Source organism: Pezoporus flaviventris, unplaced genomic scaffold, assembly GCF_033815535.1.
Source record: "Pezoporus flaviventris isolate CSIRO_AGI_PZ_B2104156 unplaced genomic scaffold, CSIRO_AGI_Pfla_v1 ptg000022l, whole genome shotgun sequence".
In the NCBI taxonomy this organism is placed as follows: domain Eukaryota; kingdom Metazoa; phylum Chordata; class Aves; order Psittaciformes; family Psittacidae; genus Pezoporus; species Pezoporus flaviventris.
The window spans coordinates 4219052-4243174 of record NW_026892570.1 but is presented as its reverse complement, the minus strand read 5'-3'; the positions used below and the strand labels follow the sequence as shown (position 1 = coordinate 4243174).

The 24123-nt window shown below is 37.2% G+C and overlaps 1 protein-coding gene across 7 annotated transcripts in view; it reads right to left on the bottom strand.

Annotated features, from left to right (window-relative positions):
- The window catches only part of AOPEP (aminopeptidase O (putative)), a 190685-nt gene that overhangs the window by 102744 nt on the left and 63818 nt on the right, over positions 1 to 24123 (bottom strand). For 6 of the 7 annotated variants that reach the window (XM_061456324.1, XM_061456331.1, XM_061456330.1 and 3 more), the window contains 4 exons: positions 15217 to 15406; positions 13308 to 13417; positions 8264 to 8366; positions 8040 to 8147 (listed from right to left, as the gene is read on the bottom strand). In XM_061456324.1, the coding sequence (XP_061312308.1) occupies positions 8040 to 8147; positions 8264 to 8366; positions 13308 to 13417; positions 15217 to 15406 (511 nt within the window). The remainder of the gene's footprint in view (positions 1 to 8039; positions 8148 to 8263; positions 8367 to 13307; positions 13418 to 15216; positions 15407 to 24123) is intronic. The other variant, XM_061456327.1, reaches the window with a different exon arrangement.

Here is a 24123-nt window from a genome sequence, read left to right as displayed (position 1 = left end):
ACATTAATGTAGCTAGATTCTATGATTGGATTGCATCAACTTTTTATAATCAGTCCTATAGGACTCTTGAAGATACATCTGGTATTAGAAGGTTTTTTATATTCTGTATCTTGTACTATGAAATTAAACATTTCCTTTGTGATTAAAGCTGTCTTATTTTCCCAAATATCTATTGAGAATAAGGCAGTAAACACCATGCTACACACTTTCTTAAAATTAGGATTAATGTATCTTATTTTAAACACTCCTATTTTGATGCTCCAAAATAGAGTAGGAAAACACATTACCATTTACCTCATATTTGCATGGCCTATTATCAAGTCTGCATGACACATCCTGTTATAGGTCTGACTTTTCAGTTGCTTATAATTTTGCCAAACTTTAACCATCTGGAGTAAAATTCTACCCTTAGGCTATGTTTTTCTTCCTCCCACATGACATGGTCCAAGAGAAAAGTTTGGGAATAAGCTGGGGCTTTTTAAATTTTGATACCATTTTCTTAAGGGGTTCTAGTGACCTTACACTTTGAAGCAAAGACTTACGGATGACCAGGGTAATCATAAATTAATATTGAGTCAGATCATAAATTATGGTTTAGTTTTGCTTTTGTTTGCAAGAATTCAACGAAGCCAGAAAGAAAATATTAATTAGAAAGCACATGGCACCAGGGTGCTGCATGATTATCAAACTGGCTTATATTCATATGATCAAATAATCTCACTTCTGTATATACTCCTGGTTTTCCCTGGGTGGAAAGCTGGAGGCTACAAAACAACTTTTCCCTGTATAAAGAAACTGTTACTCTGAGGTTTAGTCAATTTTATTTACATTTGGCCAAACTGAAAAAGCCTTTGTAAAATGAGTCTCACAAGTTCACTAAGTTCACTAAGAACTTGCTAGACCCTCACAATTAAATTCCTTAAAGACTCTTGTCTGCTCTCACCATAATCCAGACTGAAGCCAATAATTTTAATCACAACTGCAACTTTGGGCTGCTGCTGAGCAAATCAAATCTGGATACAGACTGTGAATTGAGATCAAGTAGTTTTCTTTGCATTGTTAATGCACAGCGTGTCTGAGTCAAAGGCAAACAGTGAGGACCTAATGACTGAGAAGTACGTTGAAAGAAGTAATTTTGAGCACCCTAGGAATGAAGGCTACTTGAAGTTGTAACTAGACAGATAGGGGTTTAGAAGGCCTCTTATTTTGTAACTAAAGATGCTATATTGTTACTCCCATTCTTGTTTTGAGCAATGGCCAGTATATTTCTACTCAAACAATTTTGGGGCACCAGACAGGTCCCTCACTTTGATCATGCACAGTTGATATTAAATGAAGAACACTGAATATTAGAAGACAAATTATATCCTTATTATGAAATACTGAAATCTACATATTTCAAGTACTCTACAACCAATAGATAGATACTTTCAGTTAAATTCTCTAACGGAAATATAAATGGGGTGCATAAAACAATGGAGATTTCATGACTAGAAGTGATATGTCTAAAAGGACATTCAGCTGGCAACAAATAAACTCCAAATGCACTTACATCCAACTCCTTATGGAAGTTACCCATTCAAAATTAAACTAACCCTATCAATTATGCAGTTTGTAAATTATGTAACTAAACGGTAAATGTTACTTTGTTCCTTTCAGGTAGAAAAATAAATAAGGAATACCCTTTCAAGCATCCTGTTTATTTGGAATTCCCTCCCAATCCACCTTCCTGGCTTTTAATTAACAAAATCAGCAACATGTTGAAATCCTTCTCTTGGGGTTTTGGTAACAAGCCCAGACAACACCTTCCTACCAAGAGTAAGCAAGACTCGCCTACAGTATATTCTATTAACAGGCAGCAATCATTAGCTTAACAGTTTAAGCCCCAGGGGATGAAGTCACTGACTAGCTCCAGTCAAAGGCAGAATTTGTTTCCCATTTACCCTGTGCCAATGAACTATGTTCTGATCACTAACAATTCCCTAAAAAAAAAAAAAAATCACCCAGTATTGTGGCAACAAGAAAACAGCACATAAAAGGATCTGGGCAAGGATTTCTGGTAAATCTTCCTTGTGGGTATTTAAGATGGTATCGGCCCCCTGAATGGCCCTTCCCCAGCATTTCTCTGAGTTGGATTATTATCCCTGTGTAGCACAGCAACAGAAAGCATCTCTGCCTGAGCTGCCCAAATTCAGTCTAGCATTTTTATACAGAGCAATATTAGGTAAATTGTCCATACTAACTGGACTGAATTCGTCCTTTTAGGTGTAGTGTGAATAATTAAGGGAAGCAAGCCTTAAATCATCCCAGCTATACTAGTGACAGGGTTTCTGTCAGAGCCCCAGGTCTTTCACAAAACACATCTTCATACATGTCAAAACACCTCAGAGCGGGTAAGTCCATTCACGGACCAGGTAAGTTGGAAAAAGTACGCTGACTGTCACTTAATTCACTGAACAAAGCCTTATCTTTCCTTCTTACCTTATTGATGGGTAGGTTCAAACTAGACCTCAGGCAAGAAAGTGAAGGCATGCAGCTTGAACATGCATTCTCCTAATACCAGTGCCTATGTTGTCTCAAACTCATTTGAAATGTTTTGATTTTTTCAGAAGTTACACAATTTCTCACTGTCCACTAAATATACCACCACCTAAAAATTTGAATTAAACATAGATTCCTCCTATTCTACACGTATAAACATGTAAGACCACACATATAGCTAAGAAAAAGATGAGAAACTAGATCTGTTACGTATCAATGGTTCTACATAGAGCCCTCAATTGTTCTTCAGACTTCTGTTTAAGACTATCCAGCAGAAAATCAGGTAAGATGCATTTGACTCTATTTAAAATACACCTCACTAAATCAAAAGCTGGAGCTGTGATTCAGCACTAATAACGCCCACATGCTTTGAGTGCTCCCTTGTCAGTTTACTCTAATCAGAATCAAATAATTTCTCTTTTCTTCTATCAAACTGTATTGCATTAGCAAGCTACCGTGTAATTTTAAGCTTGAAAAATACTAAATGGAAGCTAAGCAAATAAAACTTTAGGTCAGCAGAGATGTGAGATACTACTGTAACAGAAATGAAAATGCAAAAAGATACCCCACAGCTAAGAGTTAGGCTCAAGACTTGGTAAGTTCAGCAGCTATGGAAAGGATCTGTGTACTCTACCAGGAAGGTCCAAGACATTTTCAGATATATGGGTCACTTCCCTGATAGAAGACAGTTATACGTGCCAAACTTGCTTCTTCTTTTAAAATCTTTGTACTTGAGATACAGAATACCAAAAGATACTTTGGGCTTTTTATACAATTATACTTTTGGACACTAAAATGTGTGACACATTAACTGAGGTTTTAATCGCTCATCTGTATTATACATAATTATAAAACATCTGGGCTCCTCTTAGCTTCATTACTCTCTGGTTTCTTCTCCAGTTCCATTTCTAGCCCTACTTCGTTCTGATCTCTGTCCTTTAAAATAGACAGTTTATCTTGTATCATTACGCAAAATGTAAAAAAAAGTTTTCTCACAACACAAATCTTGGCTTATACCATGTTAATGACTTTTACTAACCCAGTCTTACTTACTTAAGCACAATATTTCATACTTTCTTTCTTTCAAGACACTTGTACTAAAATACAAATATGGCCTAAAGCTAGTCAGATTATATAATATGAATACAATGGATTGTCAAAATGTGCAATATAGTTAACTGACCCATACATTAATCACTTGTCAAACACATAAGCATTTTAAACACAGTTAATTTAGGGTAAAATGTATGACCTAGTGAAGCAGTCTTTTTTTGTTGCCTTACACTTGTTAAAAGGTTGAACAGAAAGAAAAGCATACTGTACGGTAAATAAAGTGTCTGTGAACAACAGAGAACAAAATACCAAACAGCTGCTTCATATGAGAGCAATACCTATTTTACATAAATGAGGGAAAGATCTTTGGTAAAAAAATAATAAAAGGACTGTGATCATGCATTAATTAAAGGTTATGTTATAACACAAATATATAAGGAAAGTGAATAAAGGCTGTGTGGTGCACAGCTAAATAAAAGTAGGAATATGGACATTTACGCAAGAATTGGAAGAGGAAATGAACTCAATCTTAGCAAAACAGACCCATCTATTTCTGTTTTACAAGCATATGAGAGTGTAGAAAGCAAAGACCCCTGTCCTGGAGGCTGCTCTGTATGGGACAGTGCCACAGTCCAGACCATGCCTCAAGGATGTCAACAGTGTTTTGCTCAAGGTCCCAGGTCAGTAAGCATGGAACACTAAGCATGAAACTGCAGAGACAAACTTTATCTCAACTTTCATCTAAAGAAGAGATTCTAGAGGTTGAAACATCAAAATACATGCACACTGCATTCTTAGACTTCCAATTCTAGTTATAAGAGCTCTACATGCAAATGAATAGTTGAATGGAGATGTGTGTACAAATACCAATCTTATAAAACTATGATAATAGTATGTACCCATGCAAATCAGTATGCTGGACATGTTATATAGGTACATACAGAGTGGGCTTGGATCCACACATCTGCCTTTAAAACTTTCACAAATAGCATAAATTATGATTTTTGTTTTAAGCACTGCCTTCTTGAGTGTAATTTTACTACAGCGAACCATAGCTTGTATCTGATAGATGACTTCTACAGATGTTGGTTTATTATTATAGCAGACAGAAATACATGAAAATTGAAGTCTTCAAACAATTCAATTCCAAAGTGTTCTTATTTCAGTATCAAACTGAACACCAGGTTTAACTGTTTTAGGAATATCAGCAACTAACACTCCCTTCTATTTATTTATAGTCAGTAACACTCCATTATTTTAAAAGTTAAGTCAAAGCAGTTAGTGACTGAATTCTCTCACAGAAAGAAAAATGGAAGATTTTTAAAAATCTTTTTCAAAGATTCCAGACTTGCTTTACTCGTCTGTTGCTAACTCAACTAAAATAAACAAAAACTACTATTAAAAACATACTGAGCACGCAACCAAAATGAAGGAAAAAGGCAAACTGATTAATGTTTCACATCTGAAGTCATTTCCTTGCACCTGCAGCTCCCATCTAGGAAAAATACTGCAAGCACCACTGAAAACAAGACTAGTATTCAGAACATGGGCAATTATTTTCACTGGGTTTACATTCCCTCATAGCTACAATTCCTAAAGCTGGGAACTTTCACAATTATTTTGGACAAGGTGAAAGTACAACATTATGATCTTTAAACCTACCATTTGCACCTCTATTTATTTTAAATCTTTTATTCATTTAAACACTGACAGAATGTTTGTTCAAAAAGGAACTTGAATAATAAACTTTGTACTAACTTGACTTCATTACTTCTGCATTTGCAATTCCTGCTGTGATTGCTAATCTGCCAATACTAGACACTAACATAATCTTATGAAGAAAGTAAATGCATTTACAATTGGTTATAGCCCTATCATTTCTGCATCCCCTTTGCAGTTTTTACATAGTGACCAAACAACAGGATGATGTTAAAATCCTATTCTCAGCAGCTTCAGTGGGAGATGGATTTAGGCTGCTGTGAAACAAGGTAAAAGCACAAAAAAGCACACAAGTTACATAGTACACAGCTCTTTTTCCACCAAATTAGGTATCTTCAAATGAAGGAAAGTAGGAAATTGTATTTTTTTGACCTACATTAAGCACATACCTATGGATATATTGCATGTATTTAAACAAAAAGTAACCTAAGAAACCTGAAATAAAAGCATGACTTAATCTTGCTTGCATAATTAAAAACACTGAACAATGCTTTTAACCGATAACCAGAATGGTTTGTTTCTGGGTGCAGAAACAACATACAGTATTTCATTTTATGAGACTGAAGTTAGTACACTACAGATTAACATTTCATAGTAGAGTGTTGGACAGAGGAAGAAATCTCTAGTAGATGCGTAGTTCAATTGCAATGCAATCTAGCTATCATGACTAATAGTATAATGTGCTAAGGCATTTTGCAGCATTTAATCAGTCTACTGACACACCTCACCTCACATCAACCAGGAGGAACAAGCATCGTTCTTACCACCAGATTTAAACACTGGGCTGCTTCTTACAAATTCTGCTTTCAGTCAGTTTCCGCATGTGTAATAGCAAAGCATCATATTTATGATTTTGGACATCGTAATGTAGACAAGGCTCATATAGTCACTGTCATTTTCCACACTATGCCAAACATAACCACCCAAGGTCTCAATAACATGGTACAGGAAACAGCTGCAACAGTGGAAACATTAACTCCCTTATCACCCCAGATGTTCCTCCACAGAGTAAAGCTGCTGCAGTAAAGCTACTACGCCTAACTTCGGGGTGACTTGACATACAAAATACTCTACAGTTCTGGGAGCTATCTGTAAGATACATGGGCATACATCTCACCCCAAGAGAGTGAGACAAAATACCAAGCACACGAGCAAAGAATCCCTGTGGCAGGAAAGTGTTAGACCCCATTCCCTCAAAATCACAGGCCCTTATTCTGCATTGCAAGGAGATGTATATCAGCATCCTGAATCCCCTCAGAGATTTTAACCACAACGCAAGAAAAGACAGACTTCAGCAAAGAAACTGTTTTCAGAAATGTATTCCTCCTCCTCCTCTCTCTTCCCCCACCCCTCATTCTCATCACACTGATCTTCTAGTGATACCAAATATTTGTTATGCTGTTTCTTTTGTTCCAGGCCTGGTTTTAACCATGCTGAGTTCAGTGCCCTGCTTCACAGGCACCCCAATCAATGGTTGTTTTCACAGCATTACCGAAGCAACAAGCAACAGTGCCATGGCACAAGCTGGACTCGTCACCAATGAGAGGATTCCCTAGAACTTTGGTTTTGGTGAAATACGTCATTCCGTTCTCAAAATAAAACACTGGAAAACAAGACTCTCTTTTAACACTACAGCCAGTGGTTACAGGACATTTTCAGAAAGACTTAGGGGGAGGTAGATTTCTATTTATAACCCCAGTTGGGCTCTCTACATAACAGACGGTATGAGATACTGTGGTGTGACTTGCTTAATGTTTTCTTTTGAAGCTATTCCACTTTGCATGGAGCAATTATATACCATTTATGACAGGAAGAGAACAACTAAGTCTGTAATTCAAGTGATTAACATATGCAGTTGGACTTTGGAGGATAGATTCATATTCCTAATTCAACATTACATTTACAACCAAGGCTTCACCAGTCTAGGAAGAAATCCTGTCCTATGAGAACAAGTGCTCTTCAGGTAGGGCTGCTACTGCATGGTATCACTGTCAGAGAAGGTCTGCTGAAAGAAAGAAGCAGAACATCTTAAACATCCTAGAAGGATGTTTCCTTCAGTAACATAATGCTAGGAAACATGGGAGTATGGACCATGATGAGGGAACCTATATAGAGGTTTACAAGACTGTGATACGGGTGAGTGTAATGTCAGAGTGATGGGGACACCACTCTCTGACTTAATGAGAAAGAGGCTGTCATGCTGATAAGAAAGACTGTGAAGTTACAAGCACCGAATGAAGCAGCATGTAGAGAATCAGAAATACAATGTGCACACACTGTTACGATGTGTAGAAGTTTTCAGTTGCATTCCTACTCTGTGCTTCTTCTCTGTCAGAAACAGAGAGCTATCAAGGAAAAGGCTGACTGACCACAACCAAAACCCATGAGCTAAAAGACTACAGGAGACAATTCCAGTACAGTAAATGACCCTGTCTTTGAGAACAACAGCACCTACAAGCACTGACCTTTCAAAGCATCAAGTTTAAATCAAAAAAAAACAAATACTAAAATCACCCACTGTTTATATTAACAGATACTAGTAGGGTACCCAGTTTATGTATCACCTTAAAAAAAAATGTTCTGCCCTCTAGCAGGCAGGAATTTTACCAATATTGCCAAATCACAATTGCCTCTTTCTTTTCACCACAGACAGAATCAAAAGTTTAGATAATTTGTTTTGTTGGGCTTTTTTTCCAGAAAGTGAAGAGCAACCCCGAGCACAGTACCTGAGAAAGGACAAGCTGTCCATGGAACTTATGGACAAATTTTCGTAAAGATGAAAGGTATGAAGCCTCTCCTATTGTCCTTGCCAGAGACCGCAAAAGGAAGTAACCCTGCAAATTAAACAAGAAATAAATAGGATTCTATGAATTTGTTCATGTCTAAAAAAAAGAAACTTTTTACCATATTAGTAAAGCAATTTAATTAAAAATCAGCTGACAACACTCACCTTTAAGTAGTGGACCTGCATGAAGACTTTTTCTGCTTTAAGACCATGTTTGACAATGGATGCTCCAGACTCGCTCGTTTCTCCTGTGCTCTCCTTTTTGGGCCTAAAATGGTAACAGAGTAATTAAGTCTTGGGGAAGTAAATAAAGAAATTACTCATACATTGCACATTCTTATAGTTGAAAGCATTGTGAATAGTATAGTAAGTTTAGACACCTGTGACTATTTCTTTTCCTTTACCTTAAGTAAATAACTTGGCTTAGACAGACGAACAAAAAAATTTCATACTTTTAATGAAATTTTGTACATAGGTGATCAGACAGCTGGGTTACAAAAGAAATACATCACTATGTTGGTGTACTCTTTTCACGGCTAGCATGGCATCACACTGCCTGCCATTCTACAGTGCAGACTCATTATGAATAAAGAAAAACAAACAAAAAGAGATAGGAGAATGGGAAAGGAAAGTAGAAGGAGAAAGGGAGAGGGGAGAGGGAAAGGGGAAAGGAAAAGGGAAGATGAAGCAAAAAGGGAAGGGGAGGATACTGAAGACATCTTCAAGTAGAATTTTCTCTTCTCATACCTAAACATTGGTTTAATAGTTTACACGACTATACTTGCAAGAATCACCTCTTTCATCTGCATGCACAAGAAATACCCACAGCAGTAAAGTGTGGACAACTTCTAGGCTTTTATTAACACAGAGTGAAACTAAAGAGAAGCTATGCAAACATTTTTAAATTCATTTGTAAGCAGTGCCTTCACAGTCATGGCACTCAAGACCCCTACAGCTTACTTTCTTCCATGCAGAAAATGTTGCAGCTGACAGTGGTCTGAGAATAGACGTCTATGTTAGGAGCCTAACCCTGTAGCTGAAGCAACCTCCCCAATTCTAAGTGTGGATTCTGAAATGGCCAGTCTTGGAAACCAATCATCTTTCCTCCCACTTCTCCAGTATAGGGGCAACATAGGCTACAGCAGTGCAGGATTCTTCAAAGCACTGATACACTTCTCATGAGCTAATCTCTGTGATCAAATTTATATCTATGTCTGCTTTGAGGAAAACATTCTTCCTTATTTGTATCTGTGTAATGAATTCTCATTAGTTTTGTCCTGAGTGCGAAGCTGGATTTTTTCACTCTTTAGGCACTGTATTTAGGATGTGTGCAGATGAAACCCACTTCACACAGTAAAAGTTTGATCAAATACAACCGTTTGAAATAAAATAGAAAAAAATAAAAGCAATTCAGTTTTACACTGTTCCTAACAAATGCCTTTAACATGTTATAGTTAGTATTTTCTTTCAACATTGAAAGGAGGAGATCAATAACTGATTTCTTATCCTGTGGTAGCAGACAATGTAATCATTGCAGACCCACTGCAGGATAGCAGAGGTCCACCTGTTTCCATTCTGGATCAGCCTCCTGGAAGGAAGGCCTGCTGGCAACTTTTCATTGTTCTCTGCGAGTATAAAAAGCCAAAAATGCTTCATTTCTCCCATAATATATAGGCCAGTCAATAGACTTTGAAAAATGGAGTTTGAGCATGGGCTACAGGATCCACACTAAACTGAAATACCTCCCATAATCATAATTGTTGTAAATTAGGGAACCATACTTCCTTCCTCCTCCAAATTTGTGACTCTGTAGATACTAGCAGGTGAATGGAAAGCAGTATCCCATCTGCATGATTGTACTCAAGAATTTGATTTTGCAAAGGGTGCATATATATACCCCTGATAATGTGTGCAAAAGGATAAATACTCAGAAATTTACGTTGTATGTATTTATGTCAGTACTTCAGTACACTATTTTAAAGCAATGCTTAGTATATTTACAACACATTGAAGGCAGAGACTGGAGGTGCATTACACTGACCTACAAAACCTGGCAACTAACCCAGTAGATGAAGCTAGGCATAATGTTAAAGGCAAGCTGATATAAAGTAATTGAGCTGCTACATGAACATTTTACATACTGGAAAATTTCTGAAGGAAGGAGGAATTTTGTTTGCCAGGCTAAGAAGTATTGTGTAGAAAGTAAAATCACAATTCACCAGGAAGTACTTCGTAATTAAATGCTCTGATGCATTAGGTAGTCCTGAAAACCTACATAGAGACTACGAGAGACCATCTGAAAGGTGAGTTTCCTGTGTGATATCTGTGTCTATCTGTGTGATAGAATAAAACTCTTTAAACCCCTACAGAGTCAGAGAGCATTGCTTCAAGAGGGAAATACACTTGACTCAAGTGGAACTCAGAGACAAATTTAGAGTTAGATATCAACACTGGTTTGTCTTAAGGAAGAATCACAAGCTGAAGTTCAGTCTTATGGGCAAGGACATGAAACAATCTCAACACCAGCTTTATTCTACAGAACAAAATAGACTTCTCTATTTGCTGTCATAATGTGAGACATTGGATGAGAGTGATGGATTTGATACTTGCCAGCAGAGTAAGTGCCATCACATACTTCACAGGTGCTTTTATACCTGCAGATTTGCTTCAAACTGAGAAATTACACAGGATTCTGCCTGATGTCTTATCCTGTATAAGCACTACAATGCCACAAACTTCTTCTTCCAAACCAAGAACTGCTGGTGCTGCCTTTCAGAGCTGCTGCCTGCTGAAAAGATACTTATCTATTTCTTCCATACATGACTTCTTTTTCACAGGAAACTCCTGAGATGCTACTATAATGTAATGCCAAATATCCACTATAAGAAGAACCATCATACTGATGATCAGTTTGCTGAGTGGCTTTCACCTAGTCTGAACAAGCAAAGCACAAAAAAATCATATGATTTCCCAGCAGGCAACAAAAAAGTAATTGAAGATTAAGTTTATGCTTGGAAAGAACAGGTTGGCTGATATTTTTTTTTTTAATTCCTGACATAATTGGCAAGAAATAACAAACTCTTATCATTCATTTTTAATATCCTGGCATAAAAAAACAAGCTTGAACTAGCACAAGTCCCAGTACAGACTCAAAAACCAGTGTGATGCCAAGACTGGAATTTTCTCTCTCATAGACAACCTCTGGAAAGCACATGCATATACTTTCAAAAGGGGAAGGAAAGAAAAAAAAGAAAAAAACCAAACAAAAAAACAGTAAACATGCAAAGAGAGAACTCTCTCCACAAAAATAGTAAAGAATATTTATATCTGAGTGAACCAGTGGTAAGTCCTTAAATGCAACCACAAGAAACTAAAGATAGCAAAAAGGAAGAGATTGCTAGGATCCTGAGCTGGCATCATGTTCTACTACTGAAGTGTACATGAGAAGCATATTTTTCAAACAAGAAATGATACATCATTCTTTTGTATTAGCACTGAGAATACCACTATGAAAAAGGTAAGCAGTATGTTTATTTGAGACTTCTGTCTACTAACTGTGGAAGTCAACAGAAAGCTTAAGTTTCAATTTCAGTATAAATCAATCCTTCCCGAGTTTCAAGCTGCAAAAGATATTTTGGCCCTTCGAAAAATGATTTTAAAAATTTACACCACATAGACATTTTATTAAAAGTAGCAAATGGGGTTTCATAACCTTGAAAATGGAAAATATACCTCAAGATAAGCCTCATATCATAAGAACCAGTGTTCCTAAAAAAACATTTATTTTAAAATAAACAAAAACCCCCAGCATCTGTCAATCAGTAGTTGTACTGGCAGCAGCTCCATGACAGCTTGTGATAAAGCCTGCTTTTGTATTTACACCTATCATCAAATCGCAAAATTACAAATGTATAATTTCACTGACCCTGCTTATACGTAGGATACACAATTAACTAATAGACATGAAGTAAAACCGGTCAATGAAAGACTACAATTACGCAGTTGGTGACGTTTTCAGATTAGATGAGGCCATAGACAGGAGTTTCTATGTTGGTGAACAATTTCTATTGCCCAAAACTAAAAGGCTTTTAGGTCCTATGGGAAAAGCACAAAAAGAAACAAAGATCTCAAGGTGAATGAAATGGCAAAAGTCTTCTAAAACCATGTAAAAGATGATCATACAGAGGATGGGAATCAATTCGTTCTTCACTTCTACTTGGTGAAAGAAATGAAGAAAACTATATTTTTTGAAATGAACAGTATTTCAGCTGTGCATTTTTAATTGTTAACACTAAGAACAGCTTAGCCAGGAACCATGGAAACTTTTTTTTTGAAGGTCTCTCAGAAAATATTAGATAAGACCTACTTGAATTGGTCTGTATATACTGCCTGTGTCTCAGGGTAGGAGAACGGTCTACATAATCTCTTGAAATCTGTCCCTGTAATTCCATTATTTGACCAAAGCTAATCTCAGCTAGGATTAGTAAACTTGCATTTTTCGGTTAAAGACTGTGGGCAGACAAGCAGTGGAGATGTTAGGCAGCCACTCAAGGTGAAAGAATATGGCAAATTCCTATGACACCAATCAGCACAGCCCAGATTACGTATCATTAGCAAAGCAAGAATCTTTTTTGGATCAAATGTCTTTAGCTATGTAAGAAGAAGCTTTGAGCTCAGCATCTGATACCTAAAGACCGAATTCTTGTTTAAATATGATTATTACTCATTTCTAAAAAAATAAATAAATAAATAAATAAAAGTAGATTTCTATAGCTCATTGTACTTTTCCCCCTCTTTTTTAAATTTTCATACAGCTTGGCAGTTAGATACCACACTCCAGTATGTGCTTGTCTTCAGCCACAGAAAATGAATCTGTCACAGCTTCAAACAGTGAAGTAAGGAAATGGCCTTTTTTTTTTTTTTCCTGAATAAAGAGTCTTGTAAACTGCTTAGAGATGTTTTATATCAAACTAAATCCCACGGTTTTTGAAAGCATTCTATAACAAAGAGAAAAGCAATTGCAGAATTATAGAGAAGACAAATAAGCTAGTCAATTTAATTTCATTTTTCTTTTTTTCTTCAGAGGAAATAAGGAAATGTAGTAGATTTAACCAGATTATTTGGATGTATAGCCTTTGAAAGGAGAAACTGGTGGAAAACAGTAGAGACAGAACATGCAAAAGCAGAAATTAAACTGTGATACTGTTACCTTAAAACTTGCAGCTCTTCTTCAGAGTTCTGCACCTCATCTCTGAGTCGGCGCCAGCGAAGTAAAGCTTTCAATTCCTGCAGCCCTTTTACTTCATCATGTGACAGCTGCTTAGTATACAAAAAACACCGATCACCAATTGCTGTTTCCGAACAGACAATAATAATTTTCAGAAAGACAAACTTGTTTTGTTTCCCTTTAATGCACAGAAGCTGCAGGAAACAGTACCTATATCCATGTTAAAAAAAACAACGAAACAAAACCCAAACAACAAAACCAAAACATAACAGCTGCTGCTATGAGAGTTAATAGCAGCACTAAGGAAAACAGAAGCCTCACTGTGTGCATCAAATCAATAGTCAGTTAAATAGTTCTGCCTGAGGAGAGAGATGGGCATGTTGTTTTCCCTTTAGTGACTGGCAATAAGTGAACTGAATGTACAGCACAGATACCTGGCAATTTTGGTTGCATCTTTACTTTTCCCAGCTTGAAAGAAAAGAGCTGCTTTGTATCCCAACTTCACTCCTCTTTCCCATTAGTTCTGTTACATTTGTGAAAGCTCTTTCTTGTACTTTCCTCCATATACATAGCATTAACAGAGACACATGCTTAAGAAATAAATGCCAGGTTGTCATCTTACAAATAACTGCTAATTTATATTTCTCTATTATAAGAAAAGATGGAAGATGGGAGAAAGAAAAAGCAGCTAGCATTATCCTGCATTACACCAGTATTTCAGTCACAAGTGAAGTTACTGTCAGACACTATGGAATATACTCACAATCTTACAACTGAACAATTGCATAATTGCACAGCACCAAAACTACCCAATAAGGCTAGAAAAGAAAAACAAAAAGGGATTTTTCTGACCTTCGAAATTAACAAAGGCACTAATCACCCTGTTTTGTTATTTTCTCTTTTCCACTTAGCTACATGGAAGGGCGTCTACTACAATGAAAATGCTTTCAAGTGACTCACAAAAGCATAGAATTAATGGGAACAGCTCACAGCAGAGCAGTGATGCTCAAGTAAGGGCAGAAATTAGTTTTAGGACCAGAAGGGAAAAGCAAAGTGTTTGAACAGCCTTTGTCTCTTTCTTGTTCCAGAAACATGGTAAGTGACCAGAAATTCTGTTCTGGTTGGTGGTATAAATATTCCTGATACTTAACAGAATGGAGGTTAAATATTAGTTCCTTGTCCCCACTGCTCTTCCACAGATAGAGCTCTGCAGTCTTGAGGGGCAGAACAAGAGCCTGACAGAAGCACAGGAACAAATGACTAACATACGAAATGCTTGACTTAGCAGGGCTACAACAAAACCAAGAATTAGATCAGGAAACTACTTTACTAGCTGTCATGCAGTGTACAAGCTTTTCAGTTTGAGGCAGACAATGATTTCTAATCCTCTAACATGGGGGTAAGCTTTCCTGGGCAGTATAAGAGAAAAAAAAAGTGTAAGTACTCTGTTCATTAGCTTCCATTTTGTTTTGAAGATTGCTTCTTGGCTATCCACTGGACAAAACCAGATAATTTTCATTAGGTACCTGGTATATTGCAATATTCAGTAAGACTGGTGATTGTTCCAGTTTCAGGAACACAAAACAAGTGGAAAGAATGCAAATCAACAGGGTAATATAATGCAGTAGTACATTTGTGGGAAGGTAATCATTGACAAACAGATGTTTCCATTCCTATTTGCACTGACCTCTACTTCTGTAGAGATTAGTATTCACTGTGAATAAGGAAGGATTATTTTTTTTAATCAAGTCAGCATGCAAAATCCAGTATTATTTTAAAAGACCTGTATTCCTAACACAGGAGGTTTAATTTATATCTAATTCACAGCAGGGTATGTAATTTTGATTTCCACGTAATTGAATTGAGAAGTGGTGTATCATCATCACCTTACCTGTTGTGCCCTAGCCCAAAATACATCTTCTAAAAAAGTGGCAAACCCTTCACTTAACCACTCTTCAGTCCAATCGCGAGCACCAATGGCCAGTCCAAACCAAGCATGAGCAATTTCATGGCACAGACGTGTTCCACAGAGCTGGCTCCCTCCTGATAATACACTCTGTGACAGGAAGATGATGTGTGGGCTGCACAACATAAACGTGACAAAATACATGAGTGACAAAATACATTACTGATCTGTTATAACATGCACTACATGGCCATAATAATATATAGGCTTCATTACTCTTGTCAGCCTCTATTACTGTATGCATGACTAGGTCATGACTGATAGTTTACAGCTCAGGAGTTTTTAGAAATTAGGCTGTACTTTATAGTTGGTCGGCAGAGGATCAAACTAAAATTCTGCCAAGCAGTTGGTTTGTATTCAACTGTCAAACACCTATGACCTGGAAAAAGTAACTTAAAGTTTGGTATATTTTTCAAATTACAAGACTGATTTATTTCAATAGAAACATTTTATATATAAGCCAGGATAATAAAAGATGAGCAGGTGCACATATAGCCAGCGTTTATCAGTTAAATTATCAAAGCTGGAAATAAATAAAGCAGAAACTTTTTATGAAGAAAACACATGACTATCCAAAGGCAACAAGAGTCATGTATAGTAAAACACATGAGTTTATTAGAAATTAAAACAAGCTAAAAAGATACCATTTGATGATGAGAACTGATCATTTCTGCAAATGCAGAGGAAGGAAAACATCCTTTACCACAAGCACAGAAGTCAGCAGACTCTATATTCACTAAATATCTGCTTTTCAAAACAGGGGAGAACAATCTACTCTGCTTTGGACTCAAGTACTAGGAGAAATTGGAGGGGAAAATGATATGAATTATTGCTTTATTATATAGTTTTGATGAGGAACTTAACATGAGCCAGCTTCAGTGTGCGCTCGCAGTCCAGAAAGCCAACCGTATCCTGGGCTGCATCAAAAGGAGTGTGACCAGCAGGTTGAAGGACACCGCTGTCATGAGACCTCACTTGGAGCATTGTGTGCAGTTCTGGTGCCCTCAACATAAAAAGGACATGGAACTGTTGGAACAAGTCCAGAGGAGGGCCACGAGGATGATCAGGGGACTGGAGCACCTCCCGTATGAAGACAGGCTGAGGAAGTTGGGGCTGTTCAGCCTGGAGAAGAGAAGGCTGCATGGAGACCTCATAGCAGCCTTCCACTATCTGAAGAGGCCTATAGGGATGGTGGGGAGGGACGCTTCATTAGGGACTGTAGTGATAGGACAAGGGGTAATGGGCTAAAACTTAAACAGGGGAAGTTTAGATTGGCTATAAGGAGGAAGTTCTTTCCTGTTAGGGTGGTGAGGCACTGGAATGGGCTGCCCAGGGAACCTGCGAATGCTCCATCCCTGGTGGTGTTCAAGGCCAGGTTGGACAGAGCCTTGGCTGACATGGTTTAGTGTGAGGTGTCCCTGCCCATGGCAGGGGGGTTGGGACTAGATGATCTTAAGGTCCTTTCCAACTCAAACTGTTCTATGATTGTATGATTCTATGATTGCTCTGCTATTGAAAACACACTGAATTGCAAGTTACTGCAGTTCCCTACTCATGTTCTGCTGTAAGGCAATTTCTGCTATGCTTATAGATGTTACAGACATCAACATCTCAAAAGTTACTTAATTTTTGAAATTAAGTACATCTAGGAAGGAAAAGTAGTAGAATTAAACCCTGTGATTGACATTCACAGGATTAACAGGGCACCATGCCACAGACAGGAGTAGCAAGGGCACAAATGAAGATCACTATCTGCAGAGTACTCCTGCACTAACCATCAGCATTTCAACTGTTTTCTCAACTCCAGCCAGTTAGAAAGAAAATAAAGCACAATGGTAATACCTTCAAGACCACAGGTCTTTAAAACTATGTTTAGCCTTCCAAGCATGGTAGGGGAGCACATGGCCTTAAGACATTTCCAAGAGTCAAATATTATTCATCAGCATTCCAAAGAGCTTCCCCACCCGCCCTACCCTTCCGTTGGAAATGTTAAAAACACCCACAGTTTTCTTGTAACCAGTCAAATGTCTCAAACCAAGACCAAAATATGATACACAATTAAATAGGAAAACATATTCAATAACCATCTCCTTATAAAAAAATAATAGTAATTCAGCAAAGCAAGTTATACAATTTCAATCAGTTGGCATTGTAAGAAACAATGTACGAAATTAAAGCACTAATAGAGAAATCAAGTCACAGAGAGCAAAGCAAGAAAAGAAAAGCAGCTCTCCAAGTCTTTGCCAAAAGCAATTCTGATTAAGAGAAGGGAGGGAGGGAGAGATGGGGGAAAACTGTGAGCATGATGAACGTTTTATTATTAAGCCCACAATGAGACAAATAAATGCAGCTTTGGGGGTACTACTTTGTTCAGTGGTAAGTAAATGACTGCTAACTGTGGCATGCGTACAGTGCTATGAAGAAAAACCACAGAAATGGACCAAGTAAATAACATTCCAGACATACTGCTGGCAGCATTTCGGCCACTTGGTTAAGCAAAACAAAAGTAAACTTCATGCCTTATAAACAGGCTTACAGAATGGTTTTCATTTTAAGTTTACTGTAGGTAAACACACAATAAAAGATTGTATTTCCCGCTTTTTCCATTCACTTAAATAACAGAAATGCCACATTTGGACAATCATTTCCTTTACAGAAGGATTATAAATCACTTCGGTGAAAGAAAATGTATATGAGTTAAATTTTGGCAAAAGAATACAACTTCCTACAAGGCCAAAAATAAGATTATGTGCTGCAGCAGAATTTAATTGTAGAGTCTGAGTACAGCCAGCAACTTCCTTTTCTGAGAACACCTTAAATTATTCCTTTTATGTTGTTTGCTCTTAATAGCAGCTGTATCTCCAATTCGGAGTCTCATACAGCAACAGATAACACTACAGAGCAGTGCAAAGCTCCCATCTGTCTTAAGACTGAACATGTTTCTGTAACATGCCCAGCACCTATTAGTCTGGGGAGAAGTTTAATCCTATGTACTAGTTTTAAAATACAGATTCTCTATTTTCAATACATGCTTGAATTCCAGAAACCCTGCTCCACTCCTACTGATACCAACCAAATCTGCATTTTTTTACATCATCTAGGACGTGTAATGTTATTCATTGCACAGTTATTGTAAGTGTTGATCCTAAAACACTCAATATTTCAAAAAATTGTCTATGTGAAAAAATAAAGTATCATAATTATGATTAAACTGCAATAGCCAAAACCTTTTCCTTCCTTTTTTACCAGAAAAGGAATTTGGCCCTCCTACTATCCATGTGATTTACTATGAACAAATTATAAGGCTTAATATCCATTGCTTTCATTGGAATTGAAAAGGAAAGAAATCCATTCATACATTAGGAACAGACAATGGTGATTTACTTCCGTGATTACATCAAGACCTGACAAGGTATGTGCAGTTTATAAATGCCTCTAGCTGTTGTCTTTTCAAGTCTGGCCCAAGTTTGTAAAGCAGGCCAGAACAGGCTAGCTGGATGTGCTAAGGAAGATGGGAAACGTCTCCCAGTTAACAAAAAAAATAAAACTCCCACAAGTCCTTCCCAGGAAGCTGGACATGTTCCCAATGGCTCTTAGAGAGAAAGAAGTTAATGACTTGTTTTCAACAAGTATACAGCGGGTTACATGTTTAAAGCAAAAAAGGTGTTATTCTGACCAGAATCACACCCTCATAACTTAGATCTTTGCATCATTTCACTGAAAGAAAGGGCAAGTTCCCCCTCCCAGTTAAATTGCAGTTAGGGATTCATTTAGTTACATTTCAATGCTGTAACTATGATACAAACGCATATGAAGGAAAAACTGAGCCGTAAAGGGAAAGAAATATCTGGTGTGAGAGGCTGGAGGGTCCTGATGTTCCAGACATCCAAATCCACATATGTAGATGTTCTTAATAATGGTCTCTTCCAAAAATAAAAGGTTTTCAACGACTCCTAGGTTCTGAGCAGTGGTTTGACCAGTTGAGAGGCCATACATCTGAGAGCAGTTTTGCAAAACTCCTTCTTCAGGCTTACGACTTAGAGGCAGGTGCTGCTTTGCACACAGGCTGCAGTAGTGTGCTATCTTTGGCTGCTCACACATGATCAGATGAGACACATAGCACAAACTTTAGCCAAATGTATGTGCAAGAACTTAAGTACAGATTTAAGATTGGAACATGAAGCTCATTTCTAACAGGCTTGTTCCATTCCTTTTGAAGCAGAAGTCTTTCTCTCTGAACACACAGGGATTTCCAGATACATTTTCTTACGTGTTTATTGAAATAACAGAGCCAAGACCACATCAGCTGGAAAATTATGCTTCTGGAGTCAAAAGTAGCACCCAAAATCACTATTACAGATGGAAGTTACATAATGGAAGAAAAAAAAAAAAATCATGTTTTGATAGTACTACACATTGCTTATCTATTCCTATATACAAAAAGATAATAAATGGGTTAGACAGTTACTGAACTTCTAGAAAATCCCTTCTTAAACATGTAAAAGGGAGCAGGGGAAATATCTCTTAAAATATTTTCACAGGAACACATGAAGTTGTATATTTCAAGATTACTGGAATTTGAGAAAGTGATACAATTAAACAAGAGCTCCTTGCATACAGTCTGTGCAATCTTTCATCAGTAGCCTTCAACCCTCATTACTCCAGTGATACACAGAAGAGTTGTCGTGTTTAAGCCCAGCAAGCAACTCAGAACCACACAGCCAGCTCTCTCACTTTCCCCCTTCCTCCCCTCCCGCTCCCTGAGGGATAGGGGGGAGAATCGAAAGAATGTAGCTCCCACGGGTTGAGATAAGAACAGTCCAGTAACTGAGGTATAACACAAATCACTACTGCTGCCACCAATAATGATAAGGGAAATAACAAGGGAGGAGAATACAACTGCTCACCACCCACCGACTGATACCCAGCCCAACCTGAGCAGCGAAGCTAGCCCTTCCAGGTAACTGCCCCCAGTTTATATACCGGGCATGACATGCTGTGGTATGGAATACCCCTTTGGCTAGTTTGGGTCAGGTGTCCTATCTCTGCTTCCTCCCAGCTTCCCTCCTCCCTGGCAGAGCATGAGACTCAGAAAGTCCTTGGTCAGAGTAAACATCAATGAGCAGCAACTAAAACCATTGGTGTTATCAGCGCTGTTCCCAGGCTGAAAGTCAAAAACACAACACTGCAGCAGCTACTAAGGAGAAAAATGACTGCTACTGCTGAACCCAGAGCAAGAGTATTAGCATATTGTCTGCAGTATCTACATCAGACTTTGAGTATTAGCTTACTTTATCTTTGAGGGCACTCATGCCATTGGAATTCAAGCACAAGAACATGCAACGTCCACTTACTTTCCGTATAACCTCCAGCATTTTGGAGTATGTTATAGTCCAGTACTGAGAAAACTACAAAGACATCCTTTGAAATCTCCTAGGTTTACAGTGCACCAGAAACTCAAATAAACATGCAGATGCAGTCGTAAAGACAAGGATATGGTAATTAGGAAACTCTGAGAATTGTTCCAGAAATAACTGCAATTTTGTAAAGTTTTCTCTTCCTATTGTCATAGTGGGAAACTAACAAGTGACTGGAAGTCACAACTGAAGGTCATTCTAGAGCAGATGACTAACTTTTTACTCCACAAATAATGGAATAATACAGTAGCTTAGGCAACAGGGAAAAACAACCAACCCCTGTGTGTTGGGAGGATCCTCCTTGGTACCAGACAAATAAGTACAGCAATTCAACATCCAAACTTCAAATGTCAGTCAAGCACCTAAATTAATGATTTGAACACCTTAAGCAGCAGCTGTTCCATTAACTGGCAGATAATAATTTCAGTCTCGCTTATTTCCCTGTACCAAACCAGATCAGTCAGCTTGTGTATAAACAAGGGTGAAAACATCTCAGGAGAAACTCTTATTACTGTTAAACAGCAAAACCAGTATGTGGCATCAAACTGAAGAAATTATACAGTGAAGGGAAAAAGACAACAGAAGCCTAAGCTCAAACAGCTGCTACACAAACAACTGGGTTTATAACAACTTGGTATTTTTCATTATCACCGATCCCATATTAGGCCAAACGAACAGTCTTGAAGTAAAAACCTCTATAAAAAGATACTATGTACTTATCACATACAACTGTGACATGTATCCGCTTCTGAAGTCTTTGGACATACAAGTCAAATATTTATTTGATCTGTCCAGACATTTTCACAGAGGAAATTTTATTAATTTTCTTCAGATACCAAAACAGCCCTCGAACTCTATGATAAACAAAATAAACTAAATCACTTTGAAAATATTGGCAATAGTTGAAAAATGCACTTTCTATATGCCACAAGATCTTACTTTGCTACTGCAAAAGGATCAGTTGTACTGATCTGAACAAAAAGGATACAGGTTTGATGTGCTTCAAAAATTAACACAGAATTTGATGTACTCCCAGCTAGTACAAGATCAGACTAAAGGAAAGCTGTATCAACCCAACCCATTCCCTATGTTCAATTCTCTTAACTTTATGTTCACAAATGAAAAGATATGCTATTTCCTTCCATACTATATCATGCATGTATTTGCAAAATTTTCCTCAAAATTTCAATCATAATTTGCTCTGAAACTTTTACATAAGTAACAAGTGAAAGTATTAAAAAAGAAAAATTTCTAGTATTTTTAGATTTTTTTAAACTATTAAAAAAATTAGGAAGACTCAAGGAACAAACCAATTTACTGAAGAATTTCTTTTTTCTTTTAAAATTAGACCAGTGGGAACTAACCACATACAGGGTAATACCATCTATTAATTTCTTTGAATAACCATAGGACAGTCAGTTCTACAAGTGAGATGCTTCATATTTCTATCTTAGGGGACTTCAAGTATAAAATGCAGAGCTGTACCTGCTAAAACAGGATATTTATTCATTTTCCCAACAAATTGTACATCTAGCAGATAGGAAACATTTTGGAGGGTTTTAATTTTTGCATGAGTGTTGCCAAAAATGTACCTTTTCTAAGTTTTTCTAAAGCATGCTCAGCTTTCTCCTGGGGCTCAACTCCTCTGTTCTCTATCATGCATATTGTTCTCAATAGGCAATATTGTGCATATTGAATGTTAAAATGGTGGACTGGAAGTATCACTTCTCACAGAAGTGTTACATGACTTTCACTAGATCCAACTCTTGTGAACAGAAAGATAGCACAAGATGAACAATCTGGTAATAATGCAAGTAATTTCTTTAAACAGTGCTGTCACATTCTCTAACACACACAGACAGCACACATTGACAGCGCTGAGAAAAAAATTCTTTAATTGAGATTTTACAAAAATTCATGAACTAACTTACCTGTGGCTGATATCCTGGCGCACTCATATCATGGTAATAAATCCTGCCTGCTTCAAATGTTCTGACTTGCAATGTAAACCAAGAAGCAAAGAAATTAACATATTTTACATGTGAAGCTCAGTCTGATGTCTGGGATGCAAGAATTGCCAATGACCTAACCCAACTTAGTAATAAGCTTACCAGGAACTTGAGGTGACATGACCAACCAGCAGTCAACTCAAGTAAGAACTGCTGAGTTAAGATATTGATCATTTGACCTCTGATGTCCCCAGGACACCCAACAACAGCTCTAGCTCACTTCTTTTCATCTTACACATTCTGTATTACAAGGAGGGACTGGCAGGGCATGAATCTTTCATTCTCTCTCATTTAAAACTGATTTATAAGTTTATGACCACAAAATTAAACACTTGCTGAAATACAAAAGAATGAAGAGAAAACGGCAATGTATGGACACTGATCATTGTCATTAATTTTTTTAATCGAGCATATTATTTTAACAAGAAGATGGAAATGGAAACAGATACAGACACAGACACAGCTGTCATAAATATAAAATGATTTTCTGTGCTAATAATTTTTAAGTTTTCTTCTCATATACCAAAGCAAAAATAACTAAAAATAAGCTCTTATTTTACCTTAAAAATGCAAGTGGCATTTGCTTCAGAGGCTTTCCAAGCTATTTTCATATTCTTGCTAAAATGATTAATATGATGAACAGTTGCTAACAACATTCCTCAGCAGTCTAGATGATGACATTTGTCACAGATGGATGAAATTATTTTATCATGGGTGGATCTCATTATTTGTAGCTTTCCATCATTGTTATTGCTGGAAGACCTGGATTTCCTTTTATTACATCATGAAGTTTCTGGCAAATATTAACATAGCTGAGAGCCAAAGTGCAAATAACCAGCTACCATAAATAGTCAGACAGAAAGAGCAAAATGTACCTGCTTCTCCATATTCAGTGAAAATTCACCCAAGTTAAGGGCCTGTACATTAGTGGTCTCAAAAGGTAACATGGACAAGATAAAATACAGAATGGGTCATTTTTTTCTTCATTTAATGTACAGAAGAAAACTTTTATCCACTTAGAACAAAATAACAAGCAACAACAATAAAAAAGCCAAACCTACAAGAAGATAAAAAAAGGAAAAGAGATCACTTATTCTTTGGGGTTTACAGTATTCTTTTCTCAGTGTAAAGCCTTTTGGTATCACTGTTCTAAAAGCAGCAAGGAAACAAAATCTGCTTGAAGGCAGAAGTGGTCATTATGAAATCTCTAGACTACAGTTAGCATCACAAAATCTAAATATTGCTTTTTTTTTTTTTTAAGAATTCCTATCACAAATACTTCACCTACAGAATAAGACAACTGCAGATATATCCCTGAATCATTCAGAAAACCTCAAATACTACTGGAGGAGAGATCACTACAAATCCTTGATATTTCTAAGAAAAACAAAACTGAACACCCAAAA